The sequence below is a fragment of the Mustelus asterias genome, chromosome 28 (genome assembly GCF_964213995.1).
Source record: "Mustelus asterias chromosome 28, sMusAst1.hap1.1, whole genome shotgun sequence".
Classification (NCBI taxonomy): Eukaryota; Metazoa; Chordata; class Chondrichthyes; order Carcharhiniformes; family Triakidae; genus Mustelus; species Mustelus asterias.
The window spans coordinates 13,851,016-13,872,625 of record NC_135828.1 but is presented as its reverse complement, the minus strand read 5'-3'; the positions used below and the strand labels follow the sequence as shown (position 1 = coordinate 13,872,625).

The following is a 21,610-nucleotide window of genomic DNA, read 5'->3' as shown; positions in this document are numbered from 1 at the left end:
TCATCACTATCTTAAATGGGTGACCCCTTCCTCTGAGTTTATGCCCTCTGGTCCTAGACTCTCCCACAAGGGGGAATAACCTCTCAGCATCTACCCTGTCAAGCCCCATGAGAATCCTATCTGTCTCAATAAGGTTGATTCGCATTTTTCTAAACTCCAATGAGTACAGGCCCAACCTACTCAACCTCTTCTCATAAGAGAATCCCTCCATACTTGGGATCGACCTAGTGTACCTTCTCTGGACTGCCTCCAATGCCAGTATATCTTTTCTTAGATATGGAGACCAAAACTGTTCACAATATTCCAGTTGCCGTCTAGTTTTAGCAAGAGTTCCCTATTTTTATATTCCATTCCCAAAGGCCAATATTCCATTTGCCTTCCCAATTGCCTGTTGAACTTGCATGCTAGCCTTTTATGATTTATGCACGAGGACCCCCAAATCCCTCTGTGCTGCAGCTTTCTGACTCTCTGGTCAGCTCTTGCACCTCCTCTATTGCCACTTCCACAAATTTGTTCCTAATTTATTGATGAAGTGCCCCCTTCTACAGCACACTAAATGAACACCTTGGAGTGGATGGATCTGTGCTGCTTTTTTGTGCAGCTTTTTCCTGCAAGTACACAGAAAAGAGATATGTGTGTGTCACCCAAGTGACTACCTCATGTCAACCCTTGAAGATCTGCCACAGATACCTGGTCTTGGCAACAAATTTGATATATACAGCTGCCAGGTTTAGTGGGACACAGGGCAGCATGGGTGCAGGGACGCCAGTGTATTTGGAATATAGGTGAGCAGTCCCAGATTGTGTTTCATTCTCCCTCTCTGATACTTCACCAAGCTTCCAATGAAGTGCTGCTGAGATGCAATGTGGGACAAGTTTAGAAAATTTAGCAAAGCATAAAGACATTTACTCTCAAACTTCTTCCTACCTGGGTCCCAGGATCTGGCTGAAATTGACACAGCATGGACTCTTTCACCAAACTTCATCCAGGTTGGTCTGGCACTGCTTTTCCACTGATGGAAATCTCCGTACTCCAAAATCAATCAGCCTCCCCTGACCCACCTCCAAAGCTGCATTCATATTTACTGACTTGCTCCAGCCATTTCTCCCTCTAACAAGCCAGCATTCCTAGGAGAATAGCAGTTGCTGCCACTCGATGACGTGCTCTTTGACCCAAATGTGTACCCAACCCATCATGTGTCCATGGACTAGGAACTCTGTGAGATGGTGGAAATTTGCCAAGCTCACATTCTGATGCAAGGTCAACTAAGAACGCAGTAGACATGTGAAGCAACTGGTGTGTCCTAGCCACCATTGCAATACTGGGATCCCAATATCGCTTCCACAGTGTGATAGTGCTGCGAATAGGAAATACACACTGCCAGACGCCAGGAGAGCATCTCAATGGTGAATCCAGAAAAATAAAACCTAGTGCCTAATAATGTACGCTGTGAAAGAGATATTGGTGATGTTACAGCATTTTTCTGGATAACAATTCATGTGTTGAATAAGTTTGCTGAACTTATGTTTGCATTTGCAGGGCTGAATTCTACTTTTCCTATCGACACAATGGGAATAAGATAGATGCACTGCTGTCATAAAGCCACATTCTGTTCTTTCTATTGGATTCATTCAGAATAAAATGGTCAGCATCTTATTCCAAACAGCATAATCCAAGGAATTCAGGTTGAAGAAACTGATATTTGCAAGCGACTTCTCATTGTAATCCGTGCCGTGGCTTCTGAGTGCTACTGTTTAAAGTTTCACATGGCTGAGCTGCCCAAATATAAATATTCACAAATGTTTTATGAATTTGACACAATCCAATTCCAATTCTAAAGCAGAACATTACCCAAACTTGGAATAAATTGGCAACTCACTGCAAAATCCAATTATCCCCAGACACTTTTTTTTTTCATTGTATTGTCTTTAAAGACCCTGAGATTCTTCATTCAAATCTTGTCATGCTTCCACTCAGTTTAAAGTCCTAGAATTAGGATGTGCTTCCTTTCACAGTCCTTTCCTCCAACAGTCACTCCCTTTCTCTTTGCACGGAACTGCTTCAGCCATCAATCTATCCGATCTGCTAACTTATGTCATCTTATAACCCTATGTTGCTGTGGAGAAGTCATATTCTACTTGAAACGTTAACTCTATTTCTCTCTCCACAGATGCTGCAAGGCCTGTTGAGTATTTTCTGCATTTTGCTTCTATTTCAGATTTGCAGCATGTACAGTATTATATCTTTCCTCATCCTGTAATCCGTCATGTTCTTCTCAGTTTGCCTTGGCCCCAATTTGACGTCATCAGCCAATTTCATTATCAGTTCTCTTCTGCGTCTGGCCAAAATCATTTTATTAAATGGAAAAAAATATGAACAACGTTATCCATATCATTTCAATCCAAAGCGTATCTATTTAGCTCTGCTTTGTGCTTTCTCTCCCCCACTGTCTCTCTACATGGCTACATTTCCTTTAATACGTAATGGTGTCACAGCAAACCATGAGATGAAGACAGGTTCATAGAATCCCTACAGTGCAGAAGTAGGCCATTCGGCCCATCCAGCCTGCACCGATGACAATTCCATCCAGGACCTATCCCTGTAACCCCGTATATTTACCCTACTAATACTCCTGACACTAATTTACCTGCCCGTCTTTGGACTGTGGGAGGAAGCCGGAGCATCTGGAGGAAACCTACGTAAGACACGGGGTGAACGTGCAGACTCCACACAGTCACCAGAGGCCGGAATTGAAGCCGGATCCCCGGTGCCATGAGGCAGCGGTGCTAACCACGGTGCCACCGTGCCGCCCAAACACTTGTGTAAACAATGGCATAATTTCCCTGACAAATCTCTTTAATGGCACCTTGTCAAGAGCCTTCTGAAAATTCGACAATCCTATTGCATTTTTTTACCTACACATCCCATAGTTTTCTCTTCACAAGCATTTTGAAGGAAAACTGTATTTTTCAAATGTATTCAGCCCATATTCCTGATTAGCCCAAGAGGGGTAGAGAAATGCAATAATGTAAAACAAACCCATAATTTTGCTGGGCTTTTACAGCTAACGTGTGACAAATTAAAAGGGGAACACTGTAGTGGAGGAGGTAGCTTGAATGTAGCCTGTTTTCCTTTTTAATAAATATTTTCCCAATGTACTGGGACAATTCGCAATGTTTTCCCCCCCCCCCAATGCCAACTGTTCCCGTAGATTATCACCAGTGTTTGCTCAACTACAAAAGGTGGGAAAGGGCCGATTATCTCCTCTCAAATAAATAACAACCGCTCCCACATTTGGAGACACCTTCGGATAATTACTGAGATGAGACACATGGGCCCACGTCAGCCCAAAAGTCCTGACACATAGTCAATGTCAGCTCAGGCTTTCCGGGCTGATATTGAGCAGTGTTGCTGAACTTTTCTAAACTGAGCTCAATTGTGCCTTTGCGATTTCTCTAAAATATGCTCATTATTATATCTTCGAAAAAAGAAGAATTTCACTTGTTTGTGAACATCCACTTTTTATAGGTAGGATATAGCAGCTTCGCTGAACATTAAATACTGGCTTGAAGCTGAACCTTAAAAGGACATCTTATCAAACACTCTGTGGCTTACCACATAATGGGCAAGTGTGTGAAAAGCAACACTTCATATGTATTTGCATGGCTGACATCGAGGAGCTGGATCACCCTGCGTAATGGATCACTCAGCTTCTTGATAAACAGTGACTTAGCTTGACCTGCAATTAAATGACCCTCCCATCAGGCCCAGGCACCTGTCAACATGTCTGTCGATTTGTAAACGGCGGAGGTGACCTTACAGGAGGAGTTGCAGCACCGAGCACACCTTCGGGGATCTGATGCACCCAGTGTCAGATTTTGGATATTTTCTTTTACGATTCTGGGCAAAGATGCAAAAAAAAGGGGTTAAAAAAAAGCTTCTTAATCAAATGAGTGCGATGGGAGTTTATGATTTCTCCAAAACATTTTAACGTGTCGGTGGCAGCATTTTTCAGCATTTGTACTTTTCACAACAGGATGTGGGACGGAAATTGAAATTTGGAATGCGCACTCGGCCTTTATTTTACCATTTGAAGCAGGTTTGGGAGATCCAGGGCTGCAGTGATTAATCACAATAAATAGAGATGATATTTTACCAAGCCCCCGAGGATGAAGAAGACCATAAAAAGCCGTCCAAGCGTTGTCCTTGCATAAACATCTCCATAACCAACTGTGGACATTGTGACCATAAGTAAGTAGACACATTCCCAATATGTCAGTGGTTGGGAATTTTGGAAGTTTTCCCATGGATCCCCTGAGTTCTCCACCTATGAGCAGCAAAAAGAAAAGACAGTCATTAAGAATCTTGAGGCTGGAAGGAGCATGACAGATACGGAGAAGTGAGTGAGCAATAATATAGCTTGAGCACCATCTAGTGCCAACACTGGCACACTTACACTGTTCTCAATTCTTGGGAGAGTGATTTATTTGATTTGAAACCATGAAAACACAACCAATAACTTCTCTCTTGTTTGTTCCTCATCACGGAATACTCGGGATCTGCAGAACCACATTTTGTAAAGCCTTGCCCACATTGCATTTCATGCTTGTGTTTCAGATCTGTTAAAGGCAAAAGTGCTGCAGGGGACCAAGGGAAACGGAAGGACTGATAAGCCTGAAAGAATTCCTTCACCAATTCTCTCCCCGTTGTTTTTATATCAAAATACATAGAATATAGCAGAGAAAGAGGCCACTCAGTTCAACCAGCCCCTGCCAGATTTATGTTCCACTCGAATCTCCTTCCATCTTTCTTCATATCAATCAATCACAATGATATGTTTATTCAGCTTCCCCTTAAATGCATCAATATGCTTCACTTCAAGCACGCCCTATGATAGCAAGTTCCACATTCTCACCACTCCTGGGTAAAGAAGTTTTTTCTAAATTGCGTATTTGATTTCTTGGTAACTATCTTATACTGGCAGCCTCTATTTAAGCTCATCCACACAATGGGATTTCTGAAGTCATTGACTCCGATCTGAGATCTGCTTCCATAATCTGCTGTGGTACACCTCTCAGTCAGTCAATTGTTTTATTCATTTGTGGTATGTGGGCGTTACTGGCTGGCCAGCATTTACTGCCCAGCCAGCATTTACTGCCCATCCTTAGTTGCCCGAGGGCAGTTGAGAATCAACCACATTGCTGTGGGTCTGGAGTCACATGTAGGCCAGACCAGGTAAGGACGGCAGATTTCCTTCCTTAAAGGACATTAGTGAACCAGATGGGTTTTTCCAACAATTGACAATGGTTTGATGGTCATCGGTAGATTCTTAATTCCAGGTATTTTTTTAATTGAATTCGAATTCCACCATCTGCCGTGCCGGGATTCGAACCCGGGTCCCCAGAACATTAGCTGAGTTTCTGGATCAATAGTCTAGCGATAATATCACTAGGCCATCACCTCCCCTACATGCCTAAGTACACGTACACCTGCCTCCCCCACAGGTTAGCCTCCCACGATCCTCTCAACCCCCTCTGTTAAATCTAGAAGTTTGAGGCGGGTTGGGATCAGTTTTCAGATTTTTGAAATGTTAATCACTCCACCCATTGTGCCTGTAGCAATCTCTGCAATTGAACAGCCAGCTGACAAAGTGCCAACCGCATGAAGTATTGAGGACTGAAGAGAATACCTGGAATCGATTACCGTGTTTTGAGAACAGGGAGAGTTAAAATAACAAATAGCAACATGAGGAAAATCAGACAAGGGAGAAACAAATAAGAACACTCAACCATTTTCAGTATTATTCACAATTGGACAGTAATGATTTGCAGCTAACTCTATTTTCCACTCCCCAATGTTAGTATTCATGATGAGAGGTATTCTGATGTCAGGTAGAATTTTCTTTATTTACTTCCTGATTAAATTGGCCAAGGTAATGATGATATCACCTGTAATGGATGTGCTATGGTACTAGATTTATGTCATGGCACTATGTGGTGTGTTTACAAATTAAATAAGGTTGTTCAAACAAGCATTTCAGAATGCAGCGTCCCTTTAAATGAATTATTGTGTTACTGTATTAGGGCGTAGACGGTTAAAAGAAATTTGATGGATCCTGGGGGGGGGGGGTGGTGGAGGAATGTGGTGTACTATCTGTACCAAGCTTACAGGTGCAACAAGTGATGATGAAAGGCTTGTGGCATGTTGGTTAAAAGCACAGAAATAATGCTACATTATTCATAGCTGTGATTAGTTTTAGGAATGATTTGTTTTCCTTGGGAACAGCCCAGCGATAAATCACCAGGATGTTGCTTGGGCTATAGGTCAGAGTTGTTCTGAGACGCTGGGTAAAATTTGGTCTATATTTCCTGGAGTCAAGGATATTGAGGCTGTGACTTGATTGAGGTGTTCAAAGCAGTGAATAGAATAGATAGAAAACTATTTCCCCCCACTCCATAAACAAATCCAGGACAAGTGGACAAGCGGATGGAATCTGGACCAGTTACAATAAAACCCAGGAAAAGTTCAACACAAAGAGATTTTAGATTTGGGACATTGAAACACCTCAATAGACTTTGCTCCAAAGAATATAAGGTATATTTTTAAGTATGAATCTGTCTTCCTTTGGAGCAAAGTCTATTGAGGTATTGCAATGTCCCAAATCTAAAATCTAACCTTTAGTGAGGACAGGAAAATTAGATTTAAATGATAGAGCTGCCATAATGTGCAAAAGTAGTGAAGCAGCCTCCCTGGATTGACTGGCTTTTTGCTCTTCCTGTGTTCCTGTTGATACTTGATTTATTAATAGTTAGCAATGGATTATAGACATATGGTGATAACATCACGGCCACATGTGCTCCAAAATAGATGCCACTGTGCATCAAATTCATATTCAATGAATTTATGATGGTCCCACCAAATGACCAAAAGAGCATCTAGATACTGATTTCAACACTGCTATCTCACCTCAAATGTTCAGATGATGGTTGGAAACTCTTTATGGTACTACTTGAGCCCTACAATACAACTGCTTTGTTATAAACAGTTGCAGCGAACTATCAGCACCAATAAAATTTCATCAGTGGGGATATATTGAGAAATAATTTTGCAGTTGATTTATATTGTTTGGCCATAGCTCTGGACTGTCCTTTTTGATCAAGATGCATTAAACACTGAGAAAGGAACTAGGTGCCAAGCAACAACTTGGCCAACATCATGCAGATTGAGAGTTATTTACTAGACTTCAGGTAGAACACAACTGTATGAATTATAAAACTTCAAGCAAAAATGCTATGAAGATATCTGCTATATTTATGTTTATTGAAAATTCATCTCCTGGAGAAGCTGTCGGTACAAATGATGTTTGACAGTGAACTGTGTCAAATACTTACCAAATGTATGAAGCCAGCTCCTGTTAGCCATGTGCTTATAAATATAGACAGTAGATTCACCAACTTGATGGAATTGCTGTCAAAAAGAGAAAAAAGTAAATAGTGAACGGTATGTTTGAGAAAACATATCAAATATCAAAGGATATCAATATCAAAACGCATGTGCATTTCCACAGTGACTGGTCACAAAGTAGTCACTGGAAAATCTGAAAGGTATTATTTCAGGGGAAAAGTTGCGAATTACTGGAAATTAAAACATCTAGAACAAAAACAGAAAATACAGGGAATGTAAAGCAGGTCAGTCAACCATATACTTTCCTTTACCATTTTAGAATACGTTTACAACTGACTAAGTCAGTTTGATGTCTCTTGTGACAGTAGTTAATGTATCTATATTTACACTATTGCGTTGCTCAGTCTTTCCTATATGTCCATACTAATCTTGGAATAAGACTCACCAACCAAAATATTAATGTGTATTTGCTCTTTCAGACATGGACAGCCTCTGTATTTTTGCAGGGCTTTCAGGGCTTACTTACTCCAATTCTCAGGGAATTTTACAGATGTTACGAGGATTAATAATTAAACTGTAATAGTATTAAGATAATGGAGGACTGTGTTAAGAATTGGGGAATATTATGATTAAAAAACGAAACTGGGATAAAATGAAAAGAGGATTGATGTGTGTAGTTGTCTGAAGGGGTAGTTTGATATGTGAATTAGCATACCAGTGAGAAAAACAAGTGCTTACCTTTGAGACTGGGGAAAAACAATGGTGTGTACAAGAGGTGTCTTCAAATTGGAGAGATAAGGGAATTGGCACATATATTATAAAAGCCCGGTCGGTAGGGTGGTCAAGGGAAAGGATGATATATCCATTGCACAATTACTGGAGAAAGGGACACAGTAGAAGCAGCTACCAGGAAAGCCACACCGAGATGCAGAAAAGTCTCCCCCAAAAACAAGTTATTGCTGAAAGGAGCTGATTAAAATTCAAAACTCAAACAGAAAAGACTATGGCCAGAATTCTCTGGCAGTTCACGTCCACCCCCCCGCCCCCCCCCCCCCCCCCCCCTCCCCGCCCTCCCTCCACTGCCAGCAAGAACGGAGAATTTGGCACTCAGCCAAATCTCCATTCACTGCAGCGGGACTGAGGAATTATAGCTGCGGAACGAGGTCGGAGTGTCCAGCCCGATGCTTTCACTAAAACTGAAAATGGTTTTCCCAAACGTGGCGAATAACCTGTGTGTGGTAACCAACTGCTGGATTTAGCTCATAGAGTTATATAATGTTGGATGTGTTTGGGAACAAGGAGCATCTCAGAGTTCAGGAAACATAGGGAGTTGGGAACAAAACGGCAACTTCATGCGATAGTGTGTGTCTAGCCATCAGTGTAATTAAGTGTACTGCTGTAGTGTATTATAGTCCTTCCTGTCATGTGTTTTTTCTTTTAAGTTAATAAATATTCTTTACTAATTGATCACAAAACGATGGGACCGTCCCTCCCTGGTTTGCATCTTTTCTCACAGTATCCCAAATTGAAAATATGCGCCACTGAGAACAATGTCTCAAGCTACCCTTCTGGGTTCTGGGATGCCCTTGCATGCATCAGCGGGGTTCTTAACAATTGTCAGCCAGCCAGAATATACAACTCCATTCCATCCAAGTGGGATGAAAAGAGAGGACACCCAAAACCCCTCCCCGAGGAGTGTGAAAGACCCCATCTCCAGTTGACTTCCACCACATATATTGGGAGCTTTTCTTCTGAGATGACACATCAAAATGTCATTACCTGTTACACAAAACAATGACCACAACAGAAATGGTAATCAAATTCCTCTGGAATATATAGCCAGTAGGACTTTTAAGAACCGTTTAGCAAACCAGAGAGAGCAGAAGGAGAGATTAGAATGCTGTAACGAAAAGCTTTAAGAAACCTGTTTCTCTCCCTCGTTTGAAAGTATTGCACCTGGATTTGCAAAGTAACCATCCTAAGAAAGAAATCTACTTCAAATCGATCTTTTGGAAATAAAACATGTAAATCTGCTCCATACAATCACACTCAAGAAGACAATTGAACAATACAACCGCAACATGGAATCAGTACATCAAGACTAGCCAAAGGACAGTTAACTGGATATTTCTTTGGTTGTTTTATCATCTTCTTGCACTGTAAAAAAACCCTTTAGGTTATCCTCTCATCTGTACTACTGAGTGCGTGTGTGGGGGCACAGGGATTTTGTGAAACAAATGAATGGTTGCGATTAGCCTACATTTTTTAATTCAGGAAGTAGGAGCATTAAACTGATCTTGTTCTTTGTTTAAACTCAGAAAACCGATCTGATTAATTTGAAAGTGTGGGCAGTGGTACACCTGCAGTATCAGAAAAGCATGTCCTTGCTAAATTCGCAAAACAAAAACTCTTCCGGTCAGACTTGGAGTGGTAACAACAGCAGAGTCATTTTTGCCCCCTTCACATGACCATAACACAGAGCTGCATCAGTGAAGCTTTGAGACTAAGTTGTCTAAATCCCTCTCCCAGCTGCCTTCCCAAATGAGTAATAGTGCACCATGGAGCTGAGAAATTGAAAATGACATGAAAAGGAAGTTTCTACACATACCACCCGGTCATTAATGGCTACTGTCTTCATGAATCAAACTTTCTTTTTGGTTTGAAAAGAAGCCTGGATAAATTTGCACAAATTTCCTTACAATTACTTGTTAGTAACGTGCTGGTACTTTTCAATGTCATTTATAGAGTTAGTAGCATATATTTGTAAGGAAACCAAAACTGGATTCCAATGTATTCTTTGATTCATAGTATACCCCTTCTCATCTTATGAACTGAATATATAACACCACACAGACATAAACACCCACACAGAAATTATACATAAACCCACACATGCACAAATTACCCAAGTTGGGTCAAAAGGCCCTTTTCTATGCTGCCGATATTATGTAATGCATAAGCACACATGAATATACATAAGTGTGTGTTATATAAATATGCATTGACATTTTACATATTGACATGTTAAAAGCCTGTTCATTGACTTCAGAGAAAATGGCACAGTAAGCAAGCAAAGGGATCGACCTAGATGCAGTTGGATGATGGATGTCACATTGCATTTGCAGACAGGCTGCAGTAGCTATGAGAGGATGGAGCAAGATGGACGAGCGTGACATACCAAAAATATTATTTATCTCCAATACGAGTAATGATTTGCTCCAGATTTCTTTCCAAAAAACAACTCTCAAAGTCAGCAGAAAGCAGATTACCACAACTGCTGATGGTATATTTAGAAGGACTGGTGATACCATCATTTTGAACCCCTTTTAAGAAGGAGTTGGTATCAAGCCATCATTACAGATCACCTTCATCAGTTAAATCCCTTTTAGGATTACAGAAGCTTTTAACTGCTCAAATTATCAACATTTACAATCCTACAAATTCAGAACCATTGCTACTCAACAACCAATGAAAGAAAATATTTGTTGATGTTGTGTGATCGCAACTCAATTGTACGGTGAAAATTGGAAAGGATGAATGCTCATTACCCATGTAGTACAACTGTTTTTTGCAGGCCATAAGCAAGAGTGCAAAATATATATATATTATATATAATTAAGTAAAAACAAACAATTGTTAATACATGATGATTCTGATTATTCAATGCACTATAGGGTTATGCAGGTCAAATCTTTTCAAGTTACATAATAATCAAACTAGATTAGAAACATTTTTAAAATTTCATCGCACACTAGGTGTATGATAATTCTTCGCATCAATTCTTGTTGATCGGGAAGTGTGTTGAAATGGATTCGATTTTCCATCAGAGCAACTAAACATGACCCCAGGATTAATCAGAAACTCCTCAACATCTGTGCACAGCTATGATTCAAACAAGGTCTCAAACTGGCATGAAAGATCTCCCATCCTGCCCTGCACCACAATATTATTTGGTCAGGAGAAAAATAGACCATTTTAAAGCCCTTTATAGTATGCTGCAACTTGCTTGGTTCCTGCAACGTAAACTCTTACTCCAACCCATTCTGCAGTATAGTAGCACTGAAGTGCATGCCAGTTACAGGCACTAATTCTTCCCAACAAAGTCTGCAGACCTACTTGAATGGATGAAGGGATCACTTTCTTGGTACTGGCAGTATTTCCATTAAGAAATTTCAATTACATATGTAAAATCTCAAAATATTACGTGCAAGGCTTGCAAAAGCTAAAGCACATCACATCAGGAAAGCGAATGCATCCAATTATCAGCAGTACTTGTAATGTTGCATCACATGGCAGTCACACAGCTACCAGGCTGAGGATTATTCATGTTGGTGACATTTTAAGTTTATTGTGAATAAATACAGTAATCCATCACGAGGACACGGTGACTGTTCTGCAATCTCCCTCACTTTAAACAATGTATATGACATGAATGTGATGCTATCTTCCCATGATTTATTCCCCCATACCAAGTCTACTGCATCATATTGGCATGCTAAAAACCTACCCACTGGCTTCAGAGAAAATGGCTAAGAAAGCAAGCAAAATTCTTCGAACGATTTGGTCAAGGTGATTTCTCCAAATAAGTTTGTTCAGCTTATTATTGCCAGTAAATTGACAAGCCCCTTCTGTGGGATGATTAAATCTGAACGAAGGAACGGAGAGATTCTTTATCAACATGCTGAACTGAATAATAGCTCATCAAAGCATGTATCCTCAAACCTCCACAGAGCAAGTTGGAGAAACCTTTACCACCATTATGTGTACATCAATGTGTCAGACACACAGTGGTCATATTTAAAAATGAGTACAATCCTAGAAGAAGATCAGCAACAGAAATCCAGCAATCAAAAAACTAAGTTTACATCCCTACCTAAAAGGTTTCATGTAATTTGCACCCAACAGTGTTCATTTGCACTAATTTGATATCATTGCAGTCAAAAGCAATTATTTAACTATCTTTTAACATTACAAGTAGACCATACGACATAGGAACAGAATTAGGCCACTCGGCCTATCGAGTCTTCTCCGCCATTCAATCATGGCTGATATTTTTCTCATCCCCATTCTCCTGCCTTTTCCCCAGAACCTATGATCACCTTATTTATAAAGAACATATCTATCTCTGTCTTAAAGACACTCAATGACCTGGCCTCCACAGCCTTTTTGCGGCAAAGAGTTCCACAGATTTAAGAAATTTCTCCTCATCTCTGTTTTAAAGGAGCATCTCTTCAGCCTGAGGTTGTGCCCTCTGGTTCTAGTTTTTCCTACTAGTGGAAACATCCTCTCCACGTGCACTCTATCTCACAGTACCCTGTAAGTTTCAATAAGATCCCCCCTCACCCTTCTAAGCTCCAACGAGTACCAACCCAGAGTCCTCAACCGGTCCTCATACGACAAACTCTTCATTCCAGGGATCATTCTTCTGAACCTCCTCTGGACCCTTTCCAAGGCCAGCACATTCTTTCTTAGATACGGGGCCCAAAACTGCTCACAATGTTCCAAATGGGGTCTGACCAGAGCCTTATACAGCTCAGAAGTACATCCCTGCTCTTGTATTCTAGCCCTCTCGACATGAATGCTAACATTGCATTTGCCTTCCTAACTGCCGACTGAACCTGCACGTTAATTTGAAGAGAATCTTGAACAAGGACTCCCAAGTCCCTTTATGCTTCTGATTTCCTAAGCATTTCCCCATTTAGAAAATAGTCTATGCCTCCATTTCTCCTTCCAAAGTGCATAACCTCACACTTTCCCACATTGTATTCCATCTGCCGCTTCTTTGCCCACTCTCCTAACCTGTCCAAGTCCTTCTGCAGCCCCCCTGCTTCCTCAATACTACCTACCCCTCTACATATCTTTGTATCATCTGCAAACTTAGCAACAGTGCCTTCAGTTCCTTCCTCCAAATCGTTAATGTATATTGTGAAAAGTTGTGGTCCCAGCACCAACCCAAGGCACACCACTAGTCACAAGTACTGTTACTGACATCAATGTCATCAATTACCCCAAACCACAGTGCTTAAACATTTGTGATTAGCAACATCATTTAAGCATTCAGACATCAAGAATGATCATAAAGTTTATTTTCCGTATTTCTGAATTTCAATAGCTTCAAACATCATAAAACTGAGCTAAGTTTAAAAAAAAGCGTATCCTGTTTTGATGAGATATTTTTATGTTTTTCTTTATAACTCATGCACCATTATCCTCCCCCCCCCCCCCCCCCCCTCTCTCCCACATCCACCCAAGCAATTTTCTTTGCCACTGGCAGCTGTCCCACACCTGGGAAAAAAATTCTTCTACCCGCTCCAAACTTTCAAAAGTCAAATTTTTTCAGGTAGAATTAGCTAAAATAAGGCTGCATTAGGTCATATGGCCAAGAGTTTGATCAGAGGTTAAATGGGTTTTAAAGACCCACAATGCAGGCTCCAGACCCCACTTAACACTGAGATCGGGGTCCTGAAGCCTATTGGAAAAATCTTCATTCTGGGTGCCTGAAATGGAGGGTGGGATTTTCCAGTCCCGCCACTGGTGGGGCTTACTGATGGGGTGGCTGGAAAGTCCCAGTAGGAAGGTCTTTCAATCCTTTGCATTTATCTTGCTGACTGTAGAATTGAAGCCAGTGCAGAAACAATGAGGGCCAATAGTTCAAGCTGAGCATTTGGGAAATTGTGGGATGTGGAGGGGGGAGAAGAGACACGCCGAGGGAGCTCGGCTGAGGAAGGTCACGAGAGGCCGTGGGGAGTTTGAAAGTTCAGGATGAGAGTGAGTTTGGAAGGGCATAAAGTTCAGTGGCATCAGTAGGACCCTGGAAAGAGGCAAGGCCCTGGAATTCAGGGGCATCGATGGGGCCCATTGCCTGAAGACTGGAGGGAGGGTGACGGGGCTGGGGGCAGAGTTTAAAGGCTGATAGGAGGGGCAAGAGTTTAGAGACTGGAGGGAGAGAGGGACTCACCTTGCCACATGATCACAGTTTGCTATACCCTTCACAACATCTCATTGCAGAGATGACGCCCTGCCAGAGAGTGACCCGGGGAGGGGGAGCCCTCCTCAAAAGATGATGAGGAGGTGCTGGAAGCCCAGACGGATGGTGGGGAACGACAGGAGTATGCTGATGCGGATGGGAGATGTGGGAGGAGTGCCCATGGTACCCAAATAGCTGAAAGGTTCTAGGAGGATTAAAACCATGTCTGATCATCGGAAGATATCTCCTTTAGCTCTCCAAGCCATTTTGTGACTTCTGAGGGGAGAGTAAAACCATCACAGAGGACTGATCCTGCATTCACCCTGACACCTGGATAGATCACTAGGATCAGATCATAGCTGTAGTCATCACTGTTCTACTCTGTCAACGTAAAGCCCAGCAAGGAAGACTGAACCACAGAATATGAGGATTGCAAAGATTCAAACAAAAATGCTTTCATCTATCTGACCATTTATTGATACACCCATGGAATGCTTTACAAAGTGCACTTTACTCACTGTGATACGGTCACCTTAAGGTGACATCAAAACATTTTAATCTTCCTCATCCTGCCACTATGCTTTGACGCAACCCTGACATCTGCAGCAGAGGTGCAGGCATCCAGCTGACTGCTACGTCCTGATGCCTGTGATGACCTTGGCAGATGGTGGCCCAAGCCCTGGAGGGCCCCAGCTTCATAAAGGTCTCCTGCTCAGGGACAGAAGCGCCCTTGGTGGCTTGCAGAGCTTCAGTGGGTGTGGGCACAAGCAAAGGGGGGACACTGAGCAGCTGTGCATCCATGGAGTGTCCTGAGGGGAGGTCCTCAGGATGTCCGGCTGACACTCATCCTCCCTTTGGGTTCTAGAGGGCTCAGGCAAGACTCCTGCAGGAGATGGGGCACCTGGAGGGAGGTCAAGGGTGTCTTGATCCCACGTGGCCTAGATCCCGACAGTGCCTATCAGGATGTGTGGCCATGGAGTGCAGAGCCGAGCACAAATCCGGCAAGACCTGTTGGAACAAGGTCTCCATGGTGGTTGCCAACCTCCCCATATTGGCCTCCAGTCACTTTCTTAATGGAGCCAAGACATTAGACAGAACACAGATGGGCTCATTTATGGTGCTCTCTAGTCTGCTGAGATGCTCTTCAAACTCAACTCAATGCTCCACTGACTCTCAGGCCTGCCAAGACTGCTTCAGTTAGGATGGCGACCAGATCCCCCATGCCTCTGCCAATTGAAACCCTGAGCAAATTTCTTGTCACTGAGCTCAACAAATCCCGATGAAGTTTGGCTCTGGAACTGAAAAATTCTTTGGAATAGTCACGGGGTCCAATTCAGTCCCTCCTCGTCACCATTCATCTAGCTGTGGATTCTCACGCCAAGACCATTACTGACATCAAGACATCCCTCTCAGACCACAGCAACAGGATCTGCACATAGAGTCCAAGCTTGACTCCACTGATTACAGACAGTGTGTTGCTGAGGGTTCAAATTGATGTCTCGGAGAACTGGTCAAGGTGACAAAACCCACACACTGTTAGACTACCAGAAGGCAGCAAAGAAACCAACACAGTCTATGTTGGTTTTGTTCACAGACGTGGTGGGCGAGGAGACTTTCCTCAAATCCCCAGATTAAATCAGAGCCCATCGTACCCTTCAAACAAAACCTCGCCCAGGCAAGCTCGCAAGCCATGGTAGTATGGTTCCATTGCTACAAGGAGAAGGAGCTGGTTCTTCGGTGGGCAAAGGAGAATTGCTATGTCACTTACCAAGGCCACTGAGTCAGGATTTACCCAGACATGATTGCGGATCTGGCAAAGAGGGGAGCAGCATTTAACAAGATCAGATCCACGCTGCACAATAAAGGAGTAAGCTTCAGGCTTATTCACCTGTCTGTCCCCGCATCACACTTAACAAAGAAGATGATTTTGTTGACACACCAGACTAGGCGGATTCTTTCCTTCAGCGAAGCATATTAAATTCTTGACTGGTTGGGCCTGTTAAACGTGAATTTGTGGACCAGTCTCTAATCTCGGACTGTATTCCAGCTATGAGGAACGACAGCACCGGACTTCTAGGATTTATATTTGCGTTGCCATTTAATGCTGTATATCCCCGCTCCTGTGAGGACATTTGGATTGAGTCTTTCAGTTATGGTCAGAATATGAGGCTACCCCGAATTAAGCCGAAGTGTTCGGCATAGCCTAGTTATCCAAGATAAACCTTCGGTATTGTCTTGTGTTATCTTGTGCTTGAATGCCTGTACTGGTCACTTATATGTTCAAAACTAAGGGCACATTTAACTTCTTTGACTGCATTAGAGCTCTTACTATGCAGTGACTTTTCAATGACTTTTCTTAACAGTTTATACGTCAGGGGCACACCCCATTAACAAAGTTGCTTTATTAACAGATGCTCGTCTTGTTTATAATGGCGAGTTTAGGATTTGACTTACAGTTTTATTTAGTTAGTCGGGGTGTGAAGGGCGGGGGGAACACTTCTTATGTTGACAGTAATCAAGGACCTTTATTTGGCCATTCACATTTTGTTATGGATCCTCTCAGCCTTGCTTTCTTCTCCTTTCGGTTTACTGACCCGTTTGTAAAGTCTTTCTATATGGATGGCAGCCAGGGTGGTATGGGGCTCTCAATCAGACTGATTACATGGAATGTTAGGGAGTTGAGTGGCCTGGTCAAGTGTTTTCACATCTCAAGGGCCATAACACCTTCAGGAGACGGATCTTCATGTTAACAATCACACCAGATTATGTAAAGCATGGTTTGACCAGTTGTTTAATTCCAGCTTTGACAGCAAAGCTAGAGTCGGCAATTTTGATTAACAAAAGAGTACAGTTCTCCCCCTTAAACATAATTCCAGATCCTGGAGGACATTATACATAGTTAGTGGCACGCTTTTTCAAACCATCAGAATTGGTGGATGTTTATGCCCTTAACTGGGACGATACAACATTTATTACATTGCTTCTTTCCTCCTTTCCCAATCTAGACACCCATCATTTTACCTTTGGAGGGGATCTAAACTGTGTTATAGACCCCAAGACTCACAGCCCTTCTGGAATGTCAAAGGCTCTTTCCACATTTATGATTCAAATGGATTGTGTTGATCCTTGGCATTTCCTCCACCCAACCATGAGGGACTTCTCCTTCTTCTCTCATGTCTAGCATGCTTACTCACACATTGACTATTTTTTCTTAGATAGAGCTCTTCTCTCCACAGCTATTAGAACAGCTGAGTATTCTGTCATAGTTAAATCAGACCATATGCCCCACTCCCTTGACCTGGCTCTTATACCCAAAGCTAAAGGTCAGTCTCCATGGAGTTTTAACACAAACTTACTGTCTGACAAAGATTTTTGTAAATTTATATCCACCAACATAAATGTTTTTATCAAAAAAAATAAACCTGATTCCATCACCCCATCAGTACTATTGGGGACCTTCAAAGCAGTTTTCCACGGAAACATAATTTCTTACAATGCAAATATTAACAAAGAAAATTAAAACAACCAGAATTGGTGGATTTAATTTTAGAAACAGACCGTCAATATTCCATTATCTGCATTCCTGAGTTATATGCAGAGAGGCAGCTTTGGACACAAATTGACTTATTCTCCACAAGTAAAGCTGATTATATGTTACAGTGGTCAAGGGGGATGTTTGATGAATATGGGGACAAAGCTCACCACCTTCTTCCCACCAACTTCAGGCACCAGTCTGCTTCTCAGTTTATCGCCTAGGTCCACAACTCCGCCCATAATTCTATGACCGACCCCTCTGATATTAATTCGACCTTTGCTTCTTTTTACAATAGCTTTTATAATTCGGAACCCCTGTTAGATAGCATGGCAATGGTTAACATTCTAAATAATTTGGACATCCCTCTGTGGATGTGGACACGAGCAGAGACTTGGACGATCCTTTGCATCTGGATGAGAATACAAACTGTATTAAGTGATTGAAAGCAGCAAGGCCCCAGGCCCTGCTGGCTTTCCTATAGATTTTATTTAAAAATTCTCTACTCAATCTTCAATGACTCATTAGTTCAAGATTCTCTGCCCCTAACACTGACTCAAACTCTTATCTTGTTCATTCTGAAAAAAGACAGGCCCTGTGAAATGTGGCTCATAGCAGCCAATCTCTCTTTTAAATGCCGATGTAAAGCTGTTTACTAAGGTCATTTGGAGTCTTGTCTTCCTGGTATAATATCTGATGATCAAACTGGCTTTAAGGGCACCATATTATTTTCAAATGTGCGCCGTCTTCTTGACATTACACTTTCCTCAACCTCCTCGACCGACACTGAAATTGGTGTCTCTTTAGATGCAGATAGGGCTTCTGGGTGAAGTGGGAGTGTTTACTATTTCAGGTAAATTTGGTTTTGGTTCAAAATTAATTTCATGGATTATTCACCTTCTCTATAACTCCCCGACCGCAACTGTGCACACTAACTCTCCATACTCAAAGTACTGCATCCTATCCAGAGGATTCCTTTGTCTCCACTCCTCTTTGCTTTGGCGATTGAAGCCCTGTCCACAACCTTACAGTTGTTAACACTGTTAAAGGCTATCTATCAAGCAGGCAGGGAACATGTGCATCTTTATATGCTGATGACCTTCTATTACATATTATTAACCCTGTTGCTTGTACTGATGACATAATGAATATTCTCAGCACCTTTGGCTCAATCTCTGGCTATAAATTGAATATTAACAAAAGTGAACGTTTCCCAATCAACTCTATTGTCAAGCAAATCCCCCCCCAGCTGCTTTGCTGTTTGGATATCTGTTGTTGGTTTGCGCTACTTAGGTATGAACATTATACACCCTTTTGCATCTCTTCATAAAACAAATTTTGCAAACCTGGTCACCAAAATTGAGTGGGTCTGCAGCGCTGAGGTAGTTTGTCTCATCCCTTAGCTGGCAGGATTTAGTCTGTAAAAATTAACATTCTGCCCAGGTTCTTATTTCGTTTTCAATGTCTGCTTATCTTTTTACCAAAATCATTTTTTGCTATGGTTAACAAACTGATATCGACCTTTATCTGGGCAGACAGGAGCCCTAGATCCTGTAGAGCGATACTTCAGAGAGGGAGACGGGATGGAGTACTAGCACTACCCAATTTACTGTACTATTATTGGGCAGCCAGTTTTCAAAAGATTTTAACATATCATGATCCTGCTACTCACCCTGCCTCAATTTGTGCCCCGCTATTCGTACCCCCCTCTAAATACACATCAAACCCTGTTGTGACATCTTACATTACAAAAATGGAAACAATTTTGTCAATATTTTAAACTTACCTTCTTTATTGAGCCCCGTTTGTTAATCTTGCCTTCCAATCTTGATTTGGTGTTTGCCTTTTGGAGGGAGAGGGGACTGCAATGTTTTACTGATTTATTTGTAGATGGGATCTTTGCTAGTTTCAGCCAAATTTAACCTCCCTCAATCTAGTCTTTATCACTATTTTCAAACCCAGAGCCTTGTTCGCTTTAATTGTTCAACCTTTCCTCAACTATCTCCAAACACATTATCGAAGGCATTTTGTCACTGCCCCAAACTCGGAGGTTTTATTTCAAGACTGTATGATCACATGCTCTCCTCTGGGCCCGCTCCGCTCCTCTCCACAAGAAATGACTGGGAAGCTGAACTAGGAGTTGATCTTGCAGATGACAGGTGGGAGGAAGCCCTTCTTAGGGTCAATTCCACATCCTCTTGTGCTCGGTTAAGCTCAATTCATTTTCAGGTTTTGCACAGAATTAACTTCACCAAGGCCAGGATCAGCAAGTTTATTTCAAACACAAACAACAAATGTGACAAGTGTTCAATTGCCCTGCAGACCTCACACCCATACATTCTGGTCACGCTCGCAGCTGCTCCATTTTTGATCATCCTTCTTTGACACTCTCTCTCCAAAGCTCTAGATATTGACTTTCAACCTGGTCCTTCGATAAATATAATTGGAGTCCCATCTAAACTGGTCAATCTCAAAGATTGAGGCAGATGGCATTGTGTTCGCTTCACTAATTAATTTGGAGGTCCCCAAACCACCCTCTGCTGCATCCGAGTGCGAAGACTTGTTTTTAAACAGCAAATTGTGATATGAAATGCACTCTCTGAAAAGGTGGTGGAAGTAGATTTAACAATAACATTCAATAGAGAATTAGATTAGTACAAGGAGGGAAAAAAATACACGGCCATAGGGATGGAGTATGGGAGTGGGATTAATTGGGTAGCTCTACCAAAGAACCACCGTAGGCTAAACGGTCTTCTGTGCTGGATCATGTTATGACTCTATGGACACGTATTGGCTTGGGTATGAACAGCAGGTAATAACAGAACTGGGCTGAGCTGTACAAATAGCATGGGTAAAAGGCATTGAAGTGCCCAATCAGCCATTATCATATTGAATAGTGAAGTGAGCTTGATGGGCTGAATGGCCTACTCCTGCTCCAATGTTCCTTAGGTGTCCTGTGTCCCTAATGCATTTGCAGTTTCTTAGACGTCTCTAATTTTTAGCCTGAAGGTGCAGAACAATTCAACAGAATTTCACAGTATTGCTTGCAGGGTACTTTAACTTTATTAGTGCTTGCAATGTTGGAATGTAGATTCACTGCTCTCCCTCTGTAACACTTGTATCGTTTTGCCAGCAAGAGGAATTACTTTTTCCCTTTCCTCTGACAAATCCGCAAGCATCAATGAGAATTGTACTTAACTCTTAATCCACATTCCCTCTTCAATCTGTACACAACATCTTCGACTCCTTCCTTAAACCATTTAACTGGATTACGGCAATCCAGCTCAACTCTCAGTAAAATCAACCTTTCACCCAAACTCCTTGTCATTTAAACTAATCTTTTTTTTTAAAGCCTTCTGAATAGAAAAGAAAACAATCCTTTCCCTTCACGAATTGCTCAGCTGGTAAAGGCACTGCGGTGTATAGTACTGAACTACACACAATAGGAAGATCCCTTATATTAAGTTGATCTTCCTAGCTATGACTGTAACACTACATTCTGCACCCTCCTTTCCCTCTCCACTATGTAGTCTCTGAATGGTATGCTTTGTCTGTATAGCGTGCAAAAAAAAACCACAATACTTTTCACTGTACGTATACATGTGACAATAATAATTCAAATCAAAAGATCCCATATTCAATGTCATAATGGTGGGGAAAAGCTCTGGCAATGCACACGGAAATACTGGACGTTAAAAAACACCTGG

General features: G+C 41.9%; 1 protein-coding gene across 3 annotated transcripts in view; it reads right to left on the bottom strand.

The window, feature by feature from the left end:
• LOC144480253 (calcium-activated potassium channel subunit alpha-1) overlaps nt 1–21,610 on the bottom strand; it is a 797,282-nt gene that overhangs the window by 226,203 nt on the left and 549,469 nt on the right. For all 3 annotated transcript variants that reach the window (XM_078199542.1, XM_078199543.1, XM_078199544.1), the window contains exons 7-8: nt 7,392–7,467; nt 4,157–4,327 (exon numbers count right to left, since the gene is read on the bottom strand). In XM_078199542.1, the coding sequence (XP_078055668.1) occupies nt 4,157–4,327; nt 7,392–7,467 (247 nt within the window). The remainder of the gene's footprint in view (nt 1–4,156; nt 4,328–7,391; nt 7,468–21,610) is intronic.